This window comes from Epinephelus moara, chromosome 11 (genome assembly GCF_006386435.1).
Source record: "Epinephelus moara isolate mb chromosome 11, YSFRI_EMoa_1.0, whole genome shotgun sequence".
Lineage (NCBI taxonomy): Eukaryota > Metazoa > Chordata > Actinopteri > Perciformes > Serranidae > Epinephelus > Epinephelus moara.
The window spans coordinates 13,990,420-14,012,778 of record NC_065516.1 but is presented as its reverse complement, the minus strand read 5'-3'; the positions used below and the strand labels follow the sequence as shown (position 1 = coordinate 14,012,778).

Genomic DNA, 22,359 nt, shown 5'->3' with positions numbered 1-22,359 from the left:
AGTCATATACAGAACACATTTAAGAGTGAGGGTAACCTTTATTTGAGCTCCATGAATTCATTTGTCTTAAGAAACAAACAGAAGCACAAAGCCAATCCTTTTACACACTTACAGATTATATACATTTCCCCTCACTTATCAGCTACACAGGAGCCTACAGTCAGAGGCATGAGGGCCTATCTAATTTCAGAAGGAAAAAAAAACACACCTTTGGGCACTTAAATAAATAAGAACAAAGAAAATAGATGTAACTGACAGATATCATTTAGAGGAAAAACTCTAGTATGAACAGCAGTATCACCGGTACCTTGCTACAGCCAAATGGTACATTCTGGATTGAGGTACTTTAAGGTCCCATGGTGTTCACCAGTCTGTACAAATTTAAAAGGAGACATACACGTACATGAAATCATTCATCTCATCTTCAATTAATCATGAGCTTAGTCAAATTAATTTGCCTGAGAACCTTGATATGATACCAAATATAACTGATGTATAAAACTACTACAGAATTAATTTGTCTTGAGACTAGAGGACAAAAAGTCCTTCATGAAACTTCAAACATCTTTGTCTGTAGTAGAGATCAGATTTTATTTTCATCCAATTAAACTGAGTGCTTTAAAAATTGCTGCGAAATCAAGTCTTCTCTAGAGGAAATGCAAGACAAATGAAAATGAAATAAAAATGTATATACGGGGTGAATCAGTTCACTGTCATCTTCACATTGATAACGAACAAATGAAATACAAGGCCTCCAAAAGGCCTGTGCACAATCGCACAGCTTCATATATACATGATACAAGTCTAAAATAACTACTGAGGTATCTGCTGGTCCAGTTATTTGCCCTCCAGCACCCTCTGGATCTCTTTGGCATCCAGAGTTTCATGTGTCAGCAGGGCGTCTGCGAGCTTCTTGTGCTCCTTACTGTAGGTCTTCAGGATGTTTTTAGCACGTTCGTAAGAGTCCTGGATGGAAGAAGAAAGAAAATGATTAAAAGAGATTAATTTGTGTATAAATATATCTGTAAATTTAAGTCTGAGTGCTGTGGAAAAACGCACCTTCAGTAAAGCTCTGACTTCCTGTTCGATGGCAGCTTGTGTCTCTGGGCTCTGCTTGGTCACGTCACCGTAGGTCATGACACCAAGCTGCAACAAGACACAAATTACACCTTTAGGTTGGCTGAACAATAGACCTTCTCATGCATTACTCACTTAGTCAGTGATCATTATAAGCTGTGAGAGATTTTCTTTTAGGACTCCACACTCAGACTGAGATTTTCATTATCCTAGGTGTAATTATGTTACAGTAATGTCAGAGTGCCGCAGGTTTTCATTTCAACTTAACAATAAATCAGTATTCCACTCCCTGATTGGAGACAAACTGATGTCAGCATGTTCAGAATAACATTTAATTGTACTTTTACACTTTGCTTCGTGAGAAAACATTGTTGTGTACACTGTAAAGAAAAGGTCAGCCCGCAGAGCAGCACTGTTTAGAGGAAAAACTCTGTCTTCAGTGTTTAGGGATGGGAATTGAGAGCTTGTTTCAATTCCAAATTGTCTGATCAATCTGAATTATATGTATCAGAGCCTTTCAATTCCTTTTATCAGTGCTGGCATGTTTTTCTGGCAGTTGCACATTGCAAAACAATGACGACGATGATTGCAACCAGCTGAAACTTCTCCCGCTTGTCAAGTGTGAACTCCTGGCCAAAATTCCTTCAGCATTCATTGTTCAGGAGGTTTTTACCAGGAGCTCAACTATATGCAGAGGTCTCAGAATAAAGCATGTTCAAGCTACATATCAGTGCTCATCGCAGACAAGCCGCTAGCCCAACACCTGCTAATCCGTGCTCGCCTTTTTTCTCTGCTAACTTTAGATCCAGATGTTCAGGTGGTTTTTCAACCAGCAGCTGAATTTTTCACAGAGGTCTCTTTCTCTCCAAAACAAACAGACCCAGAAGATTTCAACTGGAAAAACACTGAATAAAGCAGTTTTTTTTTTACATTGCTGCTCGTCGCTGAGAGGCTGCTAATTACAGTGGATGAAGCATATCAGCTCAATTCACCGATCAGCTTCCCATTTTTACGCTTGAAAATGAGCAAAGGAAGGGTGTAGGCCCTTTTTCCCACTCAGAAAATTGGTCAGGAATCAATAAGGGAACTGATAAAGAATCAGACCAATAAGCAGAATCTATAATGACACTGGTATCAATAAAATCCTATAAATTCCCATCCCTATGTATGTTACTGAAAAGGATCAAAACATTCTCTTCTCAATCACACAAACTTAAAGGTTACCTTGTCACTCATGCCGAACCTGGTCACCATCATTTTTGCTATTTTGGTTGCTCCATCGAAGTCACTGGAGGCTCCTAAAAAATGACCAAAGCATACAGTCAATATTATCAGACATGTACAATAATAATTCATAGTAGTGTAACAGTTTTGATGTCATTGCAGTTGCAAACAAAGCCTTTGTTTTATCTAAGGAAAAGTATTACTTAATAAAAATGAATATTATGCATTTTCATCAGGATACCGATCTGTCAAAACTGTTTGAAGCCACACAAATTAGATTTTTGGAATACATGTTTTCTCTCTAACCGCGCTTTTCTGTTGCTAATAGCATGACAGGACTGCCATCCAAGCATCACTTAAATGAAGTTCTTTTATTCCCGCACCAGTAGTGATGTGGTCATCCCCAAAGATGAGCTCCTCTGCTACCCGACCGCCCATACTGACATCCATCTGAGCCAGCAGCTGAGCTCTTGTCTCACTCCAGCGATCATTCTCTGGGAGCATGGACACCTAGAGGACAGAGACAAGAACATTATTGATGAGCTTTAAGTTAAACAAAAAAAGTGACACAAGCGGTTCTGGTGAGGAGAATGAGAAAAGCTCACATGGCCAAGAGTTGGGCCTCTGGGCATGATGGTAGCCTTATTGATGGGCATTGCATCTTTGGTATAATAGGCGACGATGGCATGACCGGACTCATGGTAGGCTGTGATGGTCTTATTCTTCTTGTCGATTTCAACACTCCTCCTCTCAGGGCCTGGTATGCAAAGGACAAAATAAAAAAGCATTGTAAGTGATTTAAAAAAAAGAGTGTGTTTAGGTAATGTGTCTCATGTGATGTGAGGGATACAGAGCAGATCTAAACACTGTGTGTATTCACCCATGAGGATCTTGTCCTTAGCAAATTCCAGATCTGCCATTGAGACCATCTCTTTCTCGTCCACGGCTGCCTTCAGGGCAGCCTGGTTGACCAGGTTCTCCAGCTCTGCCCCAGAGAAGCCCACTGTGCCCCGGGCGATAATCTCTGCTTCCACAGCTGTACAAGAGCAACACAATGGAAAATGCTTTCTTTGTAAAAGTGATCTAGAGACAATGGTGTCCTTTACAAACATAGCAACAAAGGTATTCTCACGGCTCTGGGTGCTTTAAAAGGGTTTCATTTGATAAGGAAGCTAATGTTGACGGTCTGAGACCTACCAGGGTCCACTTTGATTTTGGAGAGATACCAGTTGAGGATTTCAGTGCGTCCTTTCACATCGGGGCGAGGGACCGTCACCTGCATGTCAAACCTTCCTGGCCTTACCAGAGCGCTGGAAAATAGTAGCAAAGTAGTATTAAGATTAAAACAATACCGTGTGATACTACTGGCTTGCTCTACTTGTTTCTGTGCTTGGAGTGTCCCACAAATACCGATGGGATGATACAGATTTTATAGCAGATCTCAATAAAGACACGAAAAGTAACTTCATTGTGGTGAATTTCCATTATCGTGATGATCATGAATATCCAGCCCCAAAGAGACTGCTGGACAACCAACAATAAGACTCTTAGAAAGATCTTAGTCAAGCATTGGCATATGTCTTACAGAAATATATGATACCACTTCAAATAGTTCAAAACTCTGGCTTTTTAAGACTGTTTCCATTCTCTACTAAAAGGATGTTCATGAAAAAAGCTCTGTGTTCTATCTGTGATGGAATAAACATGTTTGTTTCTTAACAAAATGAAAGATAAAGTAATTCAAGTATATTGTAGTGCCTTTAAGAGTTTTAAGCATATTTTGATGATTATTGGGATAATATTTCAATCATAATTTCTTTGTTTTGGATAATTGTGAAATAAAATTTTCATATTGTTCCATGCCTACCCATAATAATGTCTGAAACTGATGCTCTTCCTTAGAATCAAGCTAAGTTTGCAATGAGAAACTAAAAAAAAATTAAAAACAAAGTTGTTTTCCACTGTACAGCATGATTTAATTAAACTCGCCATAAAATGTGCAAACAAAAATCATTGTGTGGCTTTAGGTTGTTATATTACTGTAGTGGATATAAAACAGGTCAGTGGTTAATTTACATTTAGAGTGTTTGTTTTGTCATTTGTGTACATGAAATGGCTCCATGCAGACAGTGTTACTATAGAAACTAGGACAAGGCCACAGGGATAAAACAGCCCGAGGCATCTGTCAGAGTAAAGGTCAGAGTAGGATGTTACAAACTGGAACAGTTTTGTAAACATGAATTACTACTACAGTACATATTGTATGGATTGACCTTATTTCAGAACGCATTTCAAACTGGTTGTTCAACAAGAGGTTAAAAAAAGAAATGTAGGGGCGCTGGTGGCTTAGTGGTAGAGCAGGCGCCCCATGTACAAGGCTGTTGCCGCAGCGGCCCGGGTTCGACTCCAGCCTGTGGCCCTTTGCTGCATGTCACTCCCTCCCTCTCTCTCCCCTTCACGCTTGTCTGTCCTATACATTAAAGGCTAAAAAGCCCCAAAAAATATCTTAAAAAGAAAAAAAAAAGAAAGAAATGTAAACATACTTATCCAAAGCCTCTGCGAAGTTTGTAGCACCAATGACAATGACGCCTTCATTTGGTTTAAACCTGTAAAATAACAAAACATTGAAAACAGCAAGTAGAAAGTTATTGACAGCAACATTTTATTTACACTATGTCATTTTAAAAACATCAACAGCCAAAAAAACTCACCCATCCATTTCAGCCAGCAGCTGGTTGATGGTTTGTCTAGAATAGGGATGCATAGGAGACTCGATCCTCTTCCCGCCAACGCTGTCCAACTCATCAATGAAGATGACACAGGGAGCATTAGCTTTTGCCTCTTCTGCAAACCACAAAACAAAAGACAGAGATTGTAGTTGTTTACATACATCCTTAGCTGGTTACTCACATTTTCTCACATCCAGCCAACTCACTGAAAAGGTTCCTGATTCGGCTTGCACCGACGCCCACAAACATCTCATCAAACTCTGATCCGGAGGCGTAGTAGAAAGGCACGTCAGCCTCCCCTGCTACAGCCCGTGCTAACAGAGTCTTTCCTGTGCCTGGTGGACCAATGAGGAGGATCCCTGAGAGAATAACAGAGGGAGCACATCAGAAAAATATAGGAGTATTGTCAAATGTGTGCATTTTCCTGGACAATAAAAACATATATAAAGTGGAAAAAATATAAAATACCTTTAGGCAGTTTTCCACCCAGAACGGTAAACTTCTGGGGGTTCTTGAGAAACTCGACAACATCTTGCAATTCATTCTTTGCCTCCTCCACTCCTTTGACATGCTCAAATGTCACATTCTTCATCTGGATGGGGTCGACTGCTGAGTCAAGACCAGATGTGGTGCGGAACCTCACTGTGAAATCCCCAAACAACGGGTTCAGTACAATAACACCAGAAAAACTTTCCATTTCTTTACAGTGTCTCACAATGACAGACAACACAGCTACAATATTCTTACTGTGGTAAAATGTTAATACTAAGAAACTACAAATTTATGCTATTATACATTCTAATACATCCAGCTAACTGGTATGAAAATATACATATTTGATATAGATACTTGGGTATTACCTACTACACATAAATATGCATCACAGTAATCAGTCAAACCCTACATGCACACCGCAGGACAGACATCATATCTTATCCACTACACTTTAAGATATTAACTTAAGTTACACATTAACAACATATCAAATATTTCAGCTGAAAGTGGCCTCAAGTAAAACACTTTTACATCCTTGGAGACACTAACAAGCTTTGTTCTATTTGCAGTGTGTATGTAGGGTTGTGAGTTGATTTGCAAGCATAGGAGAGAATAAAAACTGACACAAACCAGCATCAGAAAAGGAGCCTTTACCCGAGAGAAACGGGGTTCTTGACAAGCCATAAATACCGAGAAGGAGAAGGACGAACAGGATCAACCTGGTTCTCCTCAGCGAGTCTGTCAAAACAGAGCACAGGCAAAGACGAGTTATCCTTTATGTCAATCATAAATCCCTCTGTGTGTTTTTTCTCCAACGCTGCCTCCTGCCACATGCCTTGTGTTCTCTGAGTGAAGGCCTGAGACCTCATGAACCCCTCGGTGAAACCCGTCTTGAAAGCTTCCTGCTGGTTATCTGGAAGGTTCTTTTGTTTCATCAGCTGCTCCAGTGATTGTGCTTCTGGTCCCTTTTCCCTGTGAAGCAATCCCTGTGTGGGAAGCAGAGGGAGAAATAGTTGGTAAAGCCTTAAAATACAGCCTTTTTCACTTCCTTTGTCCAACCCCCATTGACTTTGTTAATACAGAGCAACTTCCAGTAGGTCCCACTACTGTTTGCTGACCTTCATGAAGGCTGGTGTGTAGGCCTCAGACTCCACTGGACCATCATACGCAGACTCCATTCGCTTGGTCTTTGTTCGCAGTGTCTTGAAACCTCGACTCTGGACCCATACTAAATAGAAACACATATGGAAAGCCCAAAAGAAACCCCATTAAATACTACTTTAAAATGCCAAGCCATTCATACACATACTGTAGATAAGTTTGGATATCTTCACCGTTTTGTGTCTAGGTGACTGATGGGAACAATATTTTCTTTAAGTGAACCAACCACAAAACAGGCTGCAATGTCACCTACTCTGCATGTTCGCACCAGCAATTTACGTCCACTTAGAGTGCTTGTTTTGTCACAGATATGCTCAATTATTATTCTACGTATCTTAAGAAAGAGATCCCTACAGAGATAAACCCTTTTTGTTAAAGAGCAAGATCCTTTTGGTTTAACCAGGAACAGCCCTGAAGTCGCCATCGCCAAACCCACCAGACTCTATTTAAATAAACAGTAATTCTATTGATGTAAAACACAGTTTATTCGAAGTTGACAGAAACAAAATAAAAGTCACGAAAAACGTCTTGGTTCTTCTTTCCACTGTTCCAACAATCAACAGCTCTGGTTTGGTTGAAATAAAACCACCCGGTTACTTCTGCCAATATGCTGGCTGTACACAATTGCAGTTTATTTAAATGGAGTCTAGTGGGTTTGGCAATGGCAATTTCGGGGCTGTTTCTTGTTTAACAAAAGGATCTTCCCTGTTAATAAAAAGGTCTGTCTCTGAAGGGATCCTTTCCATAATGTTGACAGACACTTAGAATAACAATCTGAGTCAGTGGCAAAAAAACCCAAAACACTTTTAGTGGACGTAATGGGTGAGCTCATGCCCTAATTGTTGCTGTCTCGCTCATTACTGGACCAATTTCAGAAACTGTTGTTCCCACCAGCCACTTAGACACAAAAACATGAGAAGGTTGAAGGTTGAAAAATACTGAATTCACTCTTTCAGTGTACAAAGTTTCTTACCAGGCAGAAATTGTAGCTCTGCGCAGGCTTCTTTTAGAGGACTGTGGTATTGTCTGTGGAATATTGGGGAGCCAAAAACCCCCACTCGTTTGTGTGAAAACCCTGTCAGACAAAAAGTGCAAAATGGTTTGTTTCACTTAACGTGATATAATACATTGATAAATGTGTACATTTAGTTTTCTTTAGTAACACAATCATCTCAGATAGAACGGCTTTTCATAAAGTGAGATTTTCAAAGAAAACAATAAGCTTGAGCTGCTCACCATGCTTGTTATGAAAGAAGCTGTCTGTAGAAACGTGACTCGACCTCCATGTTGAAGGGACAGTGGGAGGTTCTTCTGGTCCTGGTATAGGCAGTAACCTGCTGACCAGCTCATCCAGCTGACTCACCCTGATGTCTGACAGGCCAAGATCCCTCAGACTCACACTAGGCTGGGAAGAAAGAAGAGTAAAAGAAGGTTATCTACACCTTTTTAAAGACAATCAATGCATGCACATGGCTTTTGGAGTCTTTAAAAAACTGAAAAAATGACAGCTCGTTCACTTTTTTAAAGACGTATGGAAATTTACATCCTGATAGCACAAGTTAGACCTGCTTCAGCACAATGGGATGTGCAAAACAATTTGCTTGCAAATGAATGAGCAAGACAAAGTTTGAGGTACTGGTTGGCTTGAAAATACATTTCTTAACTTGGGTTAAATTGGAAAAGCTTTTAAAGCATACATGCATGCTTTTATGATTATTACTGTGTGATTAAGGAAAATGCTACTGTTGAAGATCCTTTGTTTGCAGGAAAACCTAATTAAATGAATGATGAAAGGCATATTTAAAAAAGCTTTTGTAGCGATCACTCATCGTGGATTTGTCTTGCTTGATGTGTTTGCTCAAAGTGTAATCCTCTTTAAAAGAGGGTTCTCACTTACAAAGAGTGACTTCAGAACAAAATCCAATAATCTTATTGCTACTGACACTTTATATTGTTTACTGTTGGTTGTTCAACATAACCATTGTTCAGTATTACCAACGAAATAAACAAAACAGTGCATGTTAAGACATACAAATTCAAACCAAAGACATTGATGATTACGTACTGTATCCACATGAAATTATGTCATGTATGTGTGGTGTCATCTCACCTCTTTTAAATAAGAACTGTGCTCTGGAATGAAGTCTTTGTGCAGGGTGTGGACTGAAGCTGTGGCTGAGTTCTTCAGAGAGTGGAGGGCATTGATGAGCTGGCTGAGGGGCACTATCATCTGGCAGAGAAACAAACAGGAGAGGGTGAAGAACAGTCTTTCCACACATTATTGGATGTGTAATCTGTTATTTATCATCACTTTTACTGGGTTTTATGTGAATCCTCCAGTCAGGACAGTGGGACAGGATGGTTATATCACTGTTATTCAGGCTAACTCTATGCTGCTTGCCAATCAGAGAACAGTATGGCCATACGTCAGACGTGTGCCAGTTACATAACCTAAACTCTTTAAAAACTAAGTTACAACCCTTCAATTTTCTAAAAGCCCAGCTCTTTACAGATATATCTAATGGTCTGAGTCATGACCGAAACTGCACGTACAAAGCGTGTCGGGGTTCACGGCTTTAAAGTGGCTTACTATGACAACGTGACGTAGGCATGGGCTGATTATGAAGACATATAACGTTAGCTGTTCATGCTAACATTAGCCGTGTTAGGTTGTCATTGACCATGAAGACAAGACATAAACAACAAAAGACAGAGTTTCTTGTTGCTATAACTTCCATAACAGTCCAGCCTGGGCAACAATGATTTTGTAACTAAAAGACATACGTTGTCAGAAGAACACACATTAGCTAACGTTAGCTAAATACAAAAACGACTATACTGTCGGCTTACCTGCTGTGGTTGAAACGACGTTGACAGTGAAAACATTTTTTGCCGAATTATAATAAAGAATAAAGAGCTGGAGGGTTGGTGTGTGAGGAGAGACCCTCTATTTAACTCAAATGAACGAGTCCTCCCGCGAGCGGTGTCCTTTTTGTTTTCCTTGTTACACAACTTTCAGCAGCTTAGCTAACAGCAAATGGAGCCTCCGGCATCTGAGGTCAAATGGACTACAAAGTGACGTCAAGCCAATACTCCCGGTTGGAGGTTGCGTCACTACATCGCTTGAGGACCTCAAACGGCAAATTTATGTAAATCAAAAATATTAAAATGCTTAAACGGTAACGTTACAAGGCAAAAATACAACTTTTTTTTCCGTTATGTGCCCTACACAAATAAATAAACACTGCCGTCAATACAGTTTTGTTTTTTTTTGTTTTTTCTTTTAGGTTTTTTTTGTAATACAAGAAAAATATACAAATTGAGTTAGGGAATAGATGCACAAAGACAAAAGATATAAAATAGCAGCAATGGTGGAAATGATGCTACAACAAAATAATAAAAAAGAACAATAAAGGCATTAAACGAGCAAGGGCATAGATATAGGTGTATGTGTGTTTTTTAGCTTTACTGTTCAAGTTTTTCTTTACTGCCTGATCAAAATTAAAATATCAAAATGATAGATAGATAAATAGATAGAGTAATGTATTGACGTTGTCGGGGACTTTCACTGTTACAGCAGCTTGGAGTAAAAACGACAACGATATGGAGCAAAAAAAAAAAAAAAAAAATACAAAACCCCGTTAAAATAAATATATCATAACTTTATATTAAAAATATACCGTATCGTTCTCTTGTTTTGACAGATGTTAATACACTCAAAAGCTTTTAAATATTTATTTATTTGATGACTGACACTTAATTTCATCACCCATCAAGAACATGACTGATTTACACCCAGGCAGTTACTTGAACGACTAAATGAAACGAGAGGTTAGAGGACCCCGCGAGAGAGCAGTCAATTCAAAATTTCAAAACAAACCCGAAGTTGTTATTTCAACATGCAAGTGTTTACTTTGACCTAGTTAGCCGTTCCTCATTTGAAAACTTGTACAAAATGGACGCAGAAGAAAAACCAGACTCCGGTGCAGGTGATAAATCGGTGGACATTCATAAACCGCCTTCAATCGAGGATTTCATCGTTTTGAAGCCCATCAGCCGCGGTGCTTTCGGCAAGGTCTACCTTGCAAGGAAGAAGTGCAATGCGCGATTATATGCCATTAAGGTGAGTCGGTTTTTATCTTTGAAAACCTCGACTCATTCATTAAGACTCATTTGAGCTAAACAATACGTCTTTTGTTCTTTAGGTGATGAAGAAAGCAGACATGGTTGATAAGAATATGACAGGTCAGATGAAGGCAGAGAGAGATGCACTTGCTTTAAGCAAAAGCCCCTTCGTGGTTCACCTGTTTTACTCCCTTCAGACAGCCACCAAGATCTATCTGGTAACACCCAGGGGCAAAATAAAGACACATTAACAGTAATTATGTGAGTTATATTGTGTTTGGCTGTCCTTACATGTTCATTTTCATGTTGCTTTCAGGTAATGGAATACCTCATTGGTGGAGATGTCAAATCTCTGCTTCATATCTATGGGTATTTCGACCAGGATATGTCTGTGAAATACATTTCAGAGGTTGCACTGGCTCTGGACTACCTCCATCGACATGGTATAATCCACAGGTACAGTCTCCTTAGGTGTCTCTTGATGTGTATATTATAGAGCTGAATGATATGGGAAATAATTGCGATTTTTATGGGGGGGCAATGTTGTAATTGTGATTCAGTATGTGATTTTTTCAAGTCCCCTATCTTCTGTATTATTTACTATACACAAGCAATAAATCATTCTAGTATGATCAACATTGGATACAACACACAAAACTGGTCTTTCAGGTATAGGTGTTAATGGGTGTTCCCATTACAACAATACTTTAGTCACGATACAATATTATAGCAATTTGTAACATTTTGCAATATGCTATAACATGCGATAACATACATTTCAATTTATTACCTTTTTTCAACTGTAAATTCTGTCTGCAAATGAGAACTTTGTAAACATCTGTTGTATCTAATAAGAAAGTGTTAAAGATAAAGTCTCTTGCTTCAGTCATTTTTATTGAAACAAAATGTATCTAGTGTACTGAAAAAGCAATTGATTGCATTATCCTAGTAAGCTACCAAAAATTTAAATTTATATTCACAATATTAATAATTATGTTAAAAAAACATACTTGGCATCTGTGTATCAGTCCAATATTGCCACACAACATATTGTGACACTATGCTGTACTGATCTTTTCCCCCCACCCCTACATGATATGATGAAACTAGATGAAGTGTTATGAATAACATATCTTTTATAGCTATTGATTGTAAAAACCTTCAATTGCAGTTGAATTTTATCACTTGTTACTTTAAGTCTTGTGAACATGTGATATAACCCTTAAACTTCACATAAATAAAATCTGAAATAAACTGAGATAAACAAAGCATACAGAACAACAGGCCTGGTGTAGACATATTATATGATAAATAAATATGAATCTTACTTGTTTCCAGACAGTTACAGTAACGAATAACACAAACTAAAGTGCACACTGACTATGGCTCGACCACTCGCCTCGTATTTATCGCAGCTTTTGTAGTTTTTAAATTGCATTCTATAGTATTGCAGTATTGGCTTGAATGCAATTAATCTATCAGCCCTAGTGTATAGCACTGATTGATTGGTTAATGGGTGAGATTTATTGTGTGACCTGGACATTGACCTGAATTCTAACTTTTTAGGGACCTGAAGCCAGACAACATGCTGATATCCAACGAAGGTCACATCAAGCTGACAGACTTCGGCCTTTCTAAAGTCAAGCTCGACAGAGGTATGATGTCCCATCATCTTGACACTTAAACAAACTGTTAGCATCACCACTTTTAATGTGTTAATATTTCTTTTATTGTATATCTGTGCTCTCTATCAGAGCTGAGTCTTATGGATATCCTTACTACTCCATCCTTGGCTAAACCAAAGAAAGATTACTTCCGCACCCCGGGCCAAGTCCTCTCCTTAATCAGCTCCCTGGGATTTGTAAGTGAAGTAGCATTAAGAGATGCCCTAATTGAGTGCTTTATGCATAGTTTGTGTTGATTCATGACTTGTTCTTCATTTGGTCAAACACAGAATTCACCTGCAGGAGAAGGCAGGCGTCACTGCAGCGCATCTGCTGTGTTGAGTCCCATGTCCTGTGGCAAAATCAAGCAGAAAACAGGTTCTCTTGGTTCTCCCTTGATGATGAGAAAAGATCAGCTGTACTCACCGGCTTGCTACTCTTGGAAAACAGGTATACTGTGCTGGAAGAGATTTGTTTTAATTCATTAACATTGTGGAATGACTGGTGGCTGGTTCGTAGTATATAATCTGGTGAGATATTGGAAATTAAGATGTGTTTGGTTTATCTGTATTGTCTCCACAGGAAGCAGCAACATGATGTTCAGTCCTCATAACCTGGCTAAAAATCTGACCCCCACACTGCTGAAGACCAGGAGGAGGTTTGAGACAATGAGTGCAGGCAGCATCACAGACACTGAGGGTGACATCAGTCCACTGTGGGAGTGTGAGGAGGTCGGTGACTGTAAACCTACAACTATAAGCAATTTACAGTCAATCACACAAGGTTATGTTTTGATTCGAGAAGTCTTGACCAACTGTGTTGCCCCCAAATCTTGATTTAAGTCATTTAACGTTGTTAACTAGTTTAAATCTCAGAAACCTGTGGGACCGCCAGCAATCTCACCCAATATTATTGTCCTCCAGTGCTGAACCATGTCAGACTAGCTTGTAGGGAAAGGGGCTAAACAACACTCCAAAGTTGGGCTAAATTTTGGCAAGGGAAAAACTGGCATGGTCATTTTCACCGGGGTCCCTTGACCTCTCACCTCAAGATATCTGAATGGAAAACAGGTTCTATGGCTACCCACAAGTCTCCCCTTCATAGACATGTCCAGTTTATGCTAATCTCAGACAGTTTAGGTAAAAAAAACATGCTGTTTTTTGCATGCAGTACAAACGTGTTATTTTAGCCAACTGTATTTGAATATTTCTGCATACTGGGTCCCTAAACAGTCTTGGAATTGCATATGTTGGATGTGACTGTAAAACTGAGACTATTGTGGATTCAATTAGCCCAATTTTATTCATGTGTGACAATGTTAGTCCCCATAGTAGTCCCCATAGTATTTCATTGTAGTGAGGCCATTTTTGAAACTTGACCTCATTGTATAAAATGACCTATTGTTACCTGTAGGATAATCACAGCCTCGTGAAGACCTTGGGCATTCAGACGATGTATGGCTTTCAGAGGTATATTGACACTAAGGTAGCCTGGAAATCCAGACCCAAATCTAGAAAGATTTAGGGTCTGGCCATGAGTAATGAAAATGGCCCAGCTCCAGGGGCGGCACCAAGCATGCATTTGTAAATACCACTGCACGCAATTGGATAACACTACGACCAATCAGAACAATACACGGGGTGACGTATCCAGAGCGCTACCAGCGGAGCTAACTGGTAGATTAGACTCTTGCCGTATCCGGTCGGCAAAACAGCAAAAACGTCCTTCTTGCAAAGGAAAGATTCGAGCGCCGTCTTCTGTTCCTCTTTTAGAGAAAAAGCCAAGTCTAACTCGTTCATTGTAGCGGCCAAAGCCGTTTCAAACAACTGGTGTTCATCCGTAGCCATCTTGCAATGTTTACTGACTGATTCCGGACTTCGTCGTCGCAGCGCTGTCGTCATCTGTTTAGCTCGCCTCTGGCCTGCCTATATCAGATACATAGATGTGATTGGTGCAGCTCGGTTTCATGGGCATAGGTAATGAGCATCATTACTGATTGCCAGAGTGACTCGCTGAGCAAATTCAAATTGTGCTCTTGCGAGAACTCTGGATTTCCAGGGTAACACTAAGGTGGTCTCTCAGCAGTTTCCAGAACATAGGTGCTTGCCATCCAATTGCTAAATAATACAGTTCTTATATAACTCTCCAAATGTCAAAAGTTTTTCATACCGAATCACAGCATTGGTTTTCCTATGACGTTACTCAAGGTCTTGATGTCTTAATGTGGTATTTTGGAGGGATTTTTGACCATTTCTATCAATGCTCAAGGGGTAAAATATGTTTAAATTTAGCACCAAATCTGTGTAGCAAATGGTTTCAACCCAAAAACTGCTGCAACCACCTATGAGACATAAAGGAGCATGAGAATGGCCATCATATACCTCCAATGTAATGTTTACGCCCCTAAACAGTCTAAACCTTCAGAATATGAAGAGGCGCCTTACCAAAACACAATGTTTATTTCACATGTATGACCAAAAACTGACACAGTGCTGAGCTGCATCTCAAATTAATCTTCAGGCTCCCAGCTTTCATGTACCACTAAAGGTTCCCTGTCTCCCTTTGAAAAGAAAAAATGGGTCTATGCTAGGTCTCAGAGAGTGAAAATAGTTCCCCATTGCAGACATTTTAGGGTCATATAAAATGTCTAGTTACATACAACAGCTGGTGCAGATGTAAGGAGATAACATTTACAAAGGACTGGACTTTGATTGGCTTTAGGCCCGTTTCCACTGAAGCAGTTCCTGGTACTATTTGGGGAGCAGGAACTTTACAGGAACGTCCTCTCGCTCAGCCCTCTCAACCGCCGTGTCTCCACTGAGAGGGCGGAGTAGGAGGAAGGTTCCTGTAAAGTTACCGGGCTCTGGATGTGACGTAATCGTTGCGCGACGATTTGTCTTCCATTTCTTTCTTTCTTTCTTTCTTACGACTCCTTTTAAAAATGCGACTCCTCGTCTGCTGAGTTTTAAAAATGCCGACTATTTTGTCGCTTTCTGTTGACGTCACATCCCGCCTTGAGTAAGCCAAGTAAGCCAAGCCCCACCCAGGAGTGTTTCGGGGCTGTTCTGAGTATCTACTCCGAGGCAGGGACTTGTTTAGCCCCTGTAAAAGTTCCGGAACTCTGTCCTTCGGGGGTGGTTCCTGTGGTGGAGACACGCACCAACGGCCCTGGCCCCGTAAAATTACCCCCAAGTTCCTGCAGTGGAAACGGGCCTTTTGTTACTAACTAATTGAAATATGTCACTTCCAGTTCTTACACTGGTCTTTCAGATTTGTTTGTTCCATATTGTGATAGCAATTTTTTTTTATCCCCCTTCAGAAAGAAAATGAACCTTCTAATGAACAGAAGGGCAGAGGGCACTCTGAGTCCAAAGGGCCCAAACAAGACTCTTCACCCACAAAAGTGGCCACCTTTGGCTTCTCTGCTGAGGTCAGCAATCTGTCGGATCCAGGCCATCTCACAGGAAAGAGACCTCACACCAACAAATTGGAGTCTGTTTCCATAGCTCAGGAGGATTTTTGTCTATCAGCCTCATCTACAAAGAGAACATTTTCTGATGTTGAGAAAAGCCCTGAGCTCCTGGACAACCAAGCCAAGAGGAGTAATGCGGCCTATAAGAGATGCTACGAGATTCCAGAAGAGGCTGCGAGGTTTCACACCGGCCTGACTGGAACATTTTCCACCATTCAAATAGGTGCCTTCATGGCCTCCACTGAGGGGATTGGGTCAGCTAAAGACCGGATCCCAAAGCGCTCCAGTCCCATCGCTGTGGCCAAAAGTCTGTTTAGTGAACTGGAGGAGCCAACAGAGGACGTGTTTGAAGACGGAGCCAAAGACCTGTCACATACAAGTTTCACATCACCACTCACTGGGAACAGTGACATTTGCAGGAGCCTGAGCCTCGACTCTGACGGTTCTATGCATGAAACGTCTCCCACTATTGACAGCCGTGCACTTCTCAAGCCGAGCAAGTGTTTCATAAACAGGAATTCAGTGTCATCTATGGAGCAAGAGGAAAAAAAAGATTCATCCATCACTGAATCACTCCCACAGACTCCATCTGCTGTCACTACTGAAACACCTAAACTTGGTAACCTTTCTCAGAGAGGATCTCAGTGCTCCTTCCTTAACAGGCTCCCTGATCTTGCTGGCGGTGTTGCACAATCCCCCTCATTCCTCAAGCCACGAAATGTAGTTGCTTTCCGTAGCTACTGTAGCTCCATTAACCGCTCCAACATGTCAGGGGTGTCCCGATTTAGCGTTGGTTCTGTTGAGGCTATGGAGTTGTCCGCCACCGGTTCTTATCACACAGCATCTGGCAATGCAACACCAGTACAGAAAAGACCCAGCTCCAACAGCTCACTCAATCAGGTAAGAATACAAGGACACAGTTTAACAAAGGTTTTGCTCAGGCTATACAGTTGTAGAACTCCTTATTCAAATTAGGGCGGGTCATTATATCGATATTATATTGATACTGTGATATGAGACTAGATATTGTCTTAGGTTCTGGATATTGTAATATCATAGGTGTTGTCTTTTCCTGGTTTTAAAGGCTGCATTACAGTAAAGTGATGTCATTTTCTGAACTTACCAGACTTCTATTTGCCTTTATTCACTTAGGCCCTGATCACACAGAAAGGTGCCGCACTGCCTGTTTTTTTTTTTGATTGAATGCCTTTTTATTGTTGCTAGGCAAGCACTGACTCACCTCCTTACCCTAACCTTCCCATGTAATCAAACTACTGTTTATTTTATGTTATTTATTTGACAGTAATTAGTATCTAGTTCCTAAAATGGACAGGCAGAGGGTACTTGCTGTAGGTCTGGTTGAGGGCGAGAGGCTGTCAGCGAGTAGTTTGTTGGGCACAGGGAAACAGATCTGTGTGGGTACATGAGACCCTAAAAAAGAGGGTGGATCACGGGGAGTACCACCAGTTGGTCCAGGAGCTTCACCTCCATGATGGCTGCTTCCTGGCATATTTTAGGATGACTCCAGGGCAGTTTGACAACCTGCTGTCTATTGTTGGTCCGTATACCTCTGGGTATCCAGCAGTTGCTACTACATGTTTCTCCTCCGTTGTTTACCAACTTCAAATTTGTTGTCATGACCACCACAGAGGACCCGCCGCCTTTAAAATCAAAAGTGCCAGGCGCAAGTGCAGAAACGTGAGGTGCGTCGCAACACAAATGCCTTCAGCTGCTGAAATGCTTTCTGTGTGATCAGGGCCTTAGTCATTATGTCCACATTACTGATGATTGTTAATCAAAAATCATGTAGATATTATACGATACTGTAGGGTTGACTATTGATGCTTTCACAAATTATCGAGGTACTTGGTCAAAAATATTGTGATATTTAATTTTCTCAAATGAATGACACATGATCGCTAATGAATGAAGTAGGGAAAAAAGGTATCAAATAAAGTAGTCTACTGGTATCTGTATCTCTTTAAGGGTACTGGTGTTATAGTTTTTTAAACCAGTGGTTCCCAACTAGTGGGCCGTGGTCCAATGCTGAGTGGACTAGAAGTGACTTGAAAGACACCAAACTAGTTTGACAATATGGTCAAACACAAGTATGACAGTAAATCTATCAAACTGTGTGGACCTTGAACTGTTGACGAAGGAGAGCTCTGGACCTCGTGGCTGGACCACTTGGGAACTACTGTTTTAAACCATACCCATGCCCCAATTGGATTATATGCTTATCACATTTCCTTTTATTTCCATCTCACATCAGACTCCTCAGCCCATGTCGACCTCTCACACCCCCTTCAGGACCCCAAAGAGTGTCAGAAGGGGTGCACTGCCTGTTGAAGGTGCACCCATTTTAGGAACTCCTGACTATTTGGCTCCAGAGCTTCTCTTGGGAAAACCACATGGTAAGATAAGAAAATGCTAAATTCCAAGTACCACAGCAACCCAAAAATAGCCCAACTGAGCCTGATAGTATTGACTTTGGATGGTTGACATTGTAGTATTTGTGACAGGCATTCTCTTTGAGTTTCAGGACGTTTACAGTGTGGTAAGTTTATAACGATATTGCTGTTTGTGCAAGCGAGCTTGCATGTTCACCCAGCCTGCTAATACGCTAGAGGAAATGAGCTGATTCTTTCCCCATTTTCCTTTCCCCACTGGTTCTGTTTCTGCCCCTTGGATTGGTGAACAAGCTGTGGGCCTGATCAGAGGGACGGGGGCAGCATTTTATGTGTGATTACAAAGGCTAAGATAACATTAAGCTAACACCATTGTTAACAGTTGGGGAGTCAGGCTGATGTGCTTTTAACTGGACAAAGGGGTTTGTCTGCTCTTAAAATGTGTAGGTTTGGGGTCATTGTGGCACAAAGTGAATGTGCTGTGGCACTGGCTTTACTTTTGACATTTAGCAACTGACATGCAAATTGTCATCTAATAATAACCTATTGATCTGACATGCTGTTATTCATTAAAATATTTCCTGTCAGTTGCACCATGCCATTTTGTAGCTGCTATTTGAATTCATGGACAGTCAGGCTGTGACATGAATGATCCTGTGTGGCAGTGTTTATTCATCAGCTGTCGAGCATTTTTCTGAACTCAACATCAGATGATTGTGACAATTGTAATTTTGAATCTAGAAAAATAACTTAAAACTACAATGCTAGACCCAAATGTCAAGGTTTATGTGTGACATGTGATTGATAATTACAGAAAATTCAGGCTACTTGTGGGTGAATGAAAGAAACTGAGTTTATACCCATAACCCAATCCCTCTATCCTCAACCTAACTTAGTCCCTGCTTCTGCCACCGCAGTACAGTTAGTGCACACTCTAACAGGAATCACAGTGGAAATTGGTGTTTGAAGCCAGCAGCTGTGTGACTTGACCTTTCTGCTTCTATCCAGACTTCATGGTGGATTGGTGGGCGCTAGGTGTGTGTCTTTTCGAGTTCCTCACAGGTGTGCCACCTTTCAACGACGAGACGCCTCAGCTGGTCTTCCAGAATATTCTCAACAGAGGTGGGTGTGGTTATCTTTTACAGGAGCAATCATACCTAAATCACAAAATGCTTTAATTGACACACAGCTTGTATTTGATGATCAGCATGCCAAAAAAAAGGCATATTACAGTTTTCGTTGAACAAAATTGATTATGTTAATGACATGTTTTTGTTGCTTCCTTTACTACCTCACTGTCAATTTGTTTATAGATATTCCCTGGCCTGAGGATGAGGAGGAACTGTCTGTAAACTCAAGAAATGCGATTGAAATCCTCCTGACCATGGACATGACAAAACGAGCTGGTCTTAAAGGTTAGGACCACTTTTCAATTTTTAATTTTCAACATTGAAAGCTGCGGTGGACAGAAATCTGAAACAGGCAAAATATACACCCTCCTCCTGCAGCCCTCCCCACTCTTTCCTAAGCCCCTCCTACCAGATGACCATGCGCTCCATAACCAGTGTTTCCCATACACTGATTTATTTAATTTCATTGTAGAGCTGCTTGCAGGGCATTCACTCAGCCCCGTTTCTGTTGATCAGACCACAAATGAGACAAGAACAACCGAGCTCGCCACCCTATGATCCCTTTGCCTCATTTCCCTGCTGCTGTGGACTGCTTCCTCGGGAGGAGAGCGGGCCACAGCTCGGAGACGGACCTTTAGTCTGTGGCTGCACCAGCTTTAAATTCCGCCAGTGCAAACCCCCAGCATAGGGTGTGGCAGCACCTGTGTAATGGCAGCAACAGAAAGTTTGCTGATCCGGTGAGGAGTCGGGGCTGTTCAGTTTCCCGGACCTGGAGTTTGCGCTGGCTGGGTTTGGATTGCTGCGGTTGAGGTGGTCTATATCAGTGAGGAGTGAGGCAGAGGACACACTGTGAGTCGAAGCTCTAGCTAACATTAGCTACATAAGTCACAGCCATTATTTTGTTCGGTCAGACTCTCTTTTAGACTCTAAGTCCGTCTTCTTTTTGGGTTGCTTTGCAGTGTAGGCAGTTGCTGTCAATACTGAAATAGCAACTCTTTCTGGAGGATTCTCTGCAGTTGAAACAGGCTTTCACCAAAGGGACGTGCATGTGCTCCTACTTTAGTAGAACAGCCAATAGGAATACCCTCTCTAAAATGACCTGTGATTGGCCACAGTCTCCTGTCACAGGCTAGATTTTCTAAAGCCTCAAAAAACAGAGCCAAGAGGAGGAGCAGTCTAGTTTCAGGTCTAGTTTTCTCTCAGACCACTTGAATTAAGATATGCTCAAAGTTTATGATGGGATCTTTGCCAAATGATGCCAAAATAAACCTGCCTAACACAGCTTTAAAACACTGTTGTTCCTGAGACCTTCATGAAATTCATGAATTCCACCTGACATAAATATCAAGATCTCCGCTGTTGGGAGGTTTTTTCAAGTTGTATATTAGAACTTTGCTCAAACTTCTGTGGTTAAAAATGCTAAGGATTAAACCTTTGTAAGTAACAGGGATTTATCTCATAAAAAAAATACTAATATAGGCTCTAGTTTCAACACCTGTTGCGTGTAAATCTAATGTGTTCTGATTATTTTTATTTGGACATCTACCAGAGCTCAAGTGTCACCCTCTGTTTGAGGGCTTGGACTGGGACAACCTGCAGAACCAGCCGATGCCTTTCATCCCTCAGCCAGAGGATGAAACCGACACCTCGTACTTTGATGCAAGAAACAACGCTCAGAATATCGCCGTGTCTGGCTTCAGTCTGTAGAGTTACAGTCATAACAGTTAAGTTTTAGCAAAGCAGCCTGTCAGTACATTTTGGCTGTTAATGAGGCATGTGTGCTTTCATTGTAGAAAAACTCTGAATCAACTGTACAAATGAATACATGGTAATGATGAGGATTCTGGTTGTTTCTCTGTTCAAGGTTGTATATTTTTAAAAAACATTTTACCTCTGTGCAATCACCGGTCAGAAGAGTCAGAAGAAAGTTGAATCTGTTGACTGCTTAATTTGTTACATTTTTAAAAGTTAGTGTTGCCATATTACATAGTATTAGATCCTTATACTAGCAAAATCATATTTGCTACTGCTTTACCTTATGATAGGCTTTGATTTCTGGTATACTGATTAAACGTTGATAACTTTGTATGAGAATGTGGCTCTTACTGCCTGATGTTAACTCTCCATGCTGATGCACTCCATTTGTTGCTGTACTGTTCATCACTGTAATGTTCCCCTGCTCTGGGCAGACTGGGTGGGCAGGCCCCCTAAATGATTAGCTCTTTGATGGGTGCAGTACTGAAGAAAAACAAGCTAATATATTCATCAATAATGTGTTTCATATGTAAATCTTGTTAATAACATTCAGTGTCATGTTGTGAACAGTTTTTGCTGCTTTTATGTCATTTGTGTTTGTAATTTTGATGTGATCTCCTGTCCATTTCCTACACTACTAGTTATGTTTTAGATAAGTTCACTAGGTTCCCAAGTGCTCGTAAAATTTTATGTTCATTCTGAGAAAAAAGTAAAATACAAATAAAATCGTGTTTGTAACGTGATGTTCTTTGTGCCTTTTCTGCTGAATGAAAAAACATCACTGACTACATTTGGATAAAATGTAAATTTAAATGGTGCATGTTTAAAGGACAATTTGTTAAATTATTTGTCTGTCAGATAAACAAGGTGCCTGCAAGTCCTTAAAAGGTCTTAAGATGCCTTTAATCAAGCTTTAGAAACAGCAGGCCTTAAAGGTCATTACATTAAATTTGGAAACCCTTTTTTTTTTTTTTTCTTAAAATGAGTCAAGCTCTTCTGCGTGAAAGTCCACATCTTTAATGTTACAAATCTTTAAACCTACCACTTAACATAATACTTTTTACTGTATACTTGCACTACATGTCAGCAAAATGTAGTTTGACCTAACACGCTTTATAA

General features: G+C 40.6%; 2 protein-coding genes across 3 annotated transcripts; one reads left to right on the top strand and one right to left on the bottom strand.

The window, feature by feature from the left end:
- Positions 1 to 18: 18 nt before the first annotated feature.
- LOC126397856 (ATP-dependent zinc metalloprotease YME1L1-like) lies at positions 19 to 9,760 on the bottom strand. 2 transcript variants are annotated; one of them, XM_050056858.1, is made up of 18 exons: positions 9,537 to 9,760; positions 8,797 to 8,916; positions 7,923 to 8,091; positions 7,660 to 7,761; positions 6,644 to 6,753; positions 6,361 to 6,511; positions 6,156 to 6,263; positions 5,499 to 5,672; positions 5,237 to 5,389; positions 5,013 to 5,145; positions 4,845 to 4,907; positions 3,499 to 3,611; positions 3,182 to 3,337; positions 2,907 to 3,058; positions 2,685 to 2,811; positions 2,302 to 2,375; positions 1,060 to 1,146; positions 19 to 966 (listed from the first exon to the last, which is right to left on the bottom strand). In XM_050056858.1, the coding sequence occupies exons 1-18, from the start codon at positions 9,570 to 9,572 to the stop codon at positions 838 to 840; spliced, it is 2,157 nt and encodes a 718-aa protein (XP_049912815.1). In that variant the 5' UTR covers positions 9,573 to 9,760; the 3' UTR covers positions 19 to 837. The 2 variants fall into 2 exon arrangements, with proteins under 2 accessions (XP_049912815.1, XP_049912816.1); XM_050056859.1 differs by having other exon boundaries at positions 6,180 to 6,263.
- Positions 9,761 to 10,535: 775 nt separating this feature from the next.
- On the top strand, positions 10,536 to 21,977 carry mastl (microtubule associated serine/threonine kinase-like). The gene is made up of 12 exons (XM_050057299.1): positions 10,536 to 10,809; positions 10,892 to 11,029; positions 11,128 to 11,267; positions 12,378 to 12,466; positions 12,566 to 12,672; positions 12,766 to 12,925; positions 13,058 to 13,206; positions 15,795 to 16,847; positions 18,220 to 18,361; positions 19,364 to 19,477; positions 19,669 to 19,770; positions 21,035 to 21,977. Exons 1-12 carry the CDS (start codon positions 10,642 to 10,644, stop codon positions 21,190 to 21,192), a joined length of 2,520 nt encoding a protein of 839 aa, XP_049913256.1. The 5' UTR covers positions 10,536 to 10,641; the 3' UTR covers positions 21,193 to 21,977.
- Positions 21,978 to 22,359: the final 382 nt, after the last annotated feature.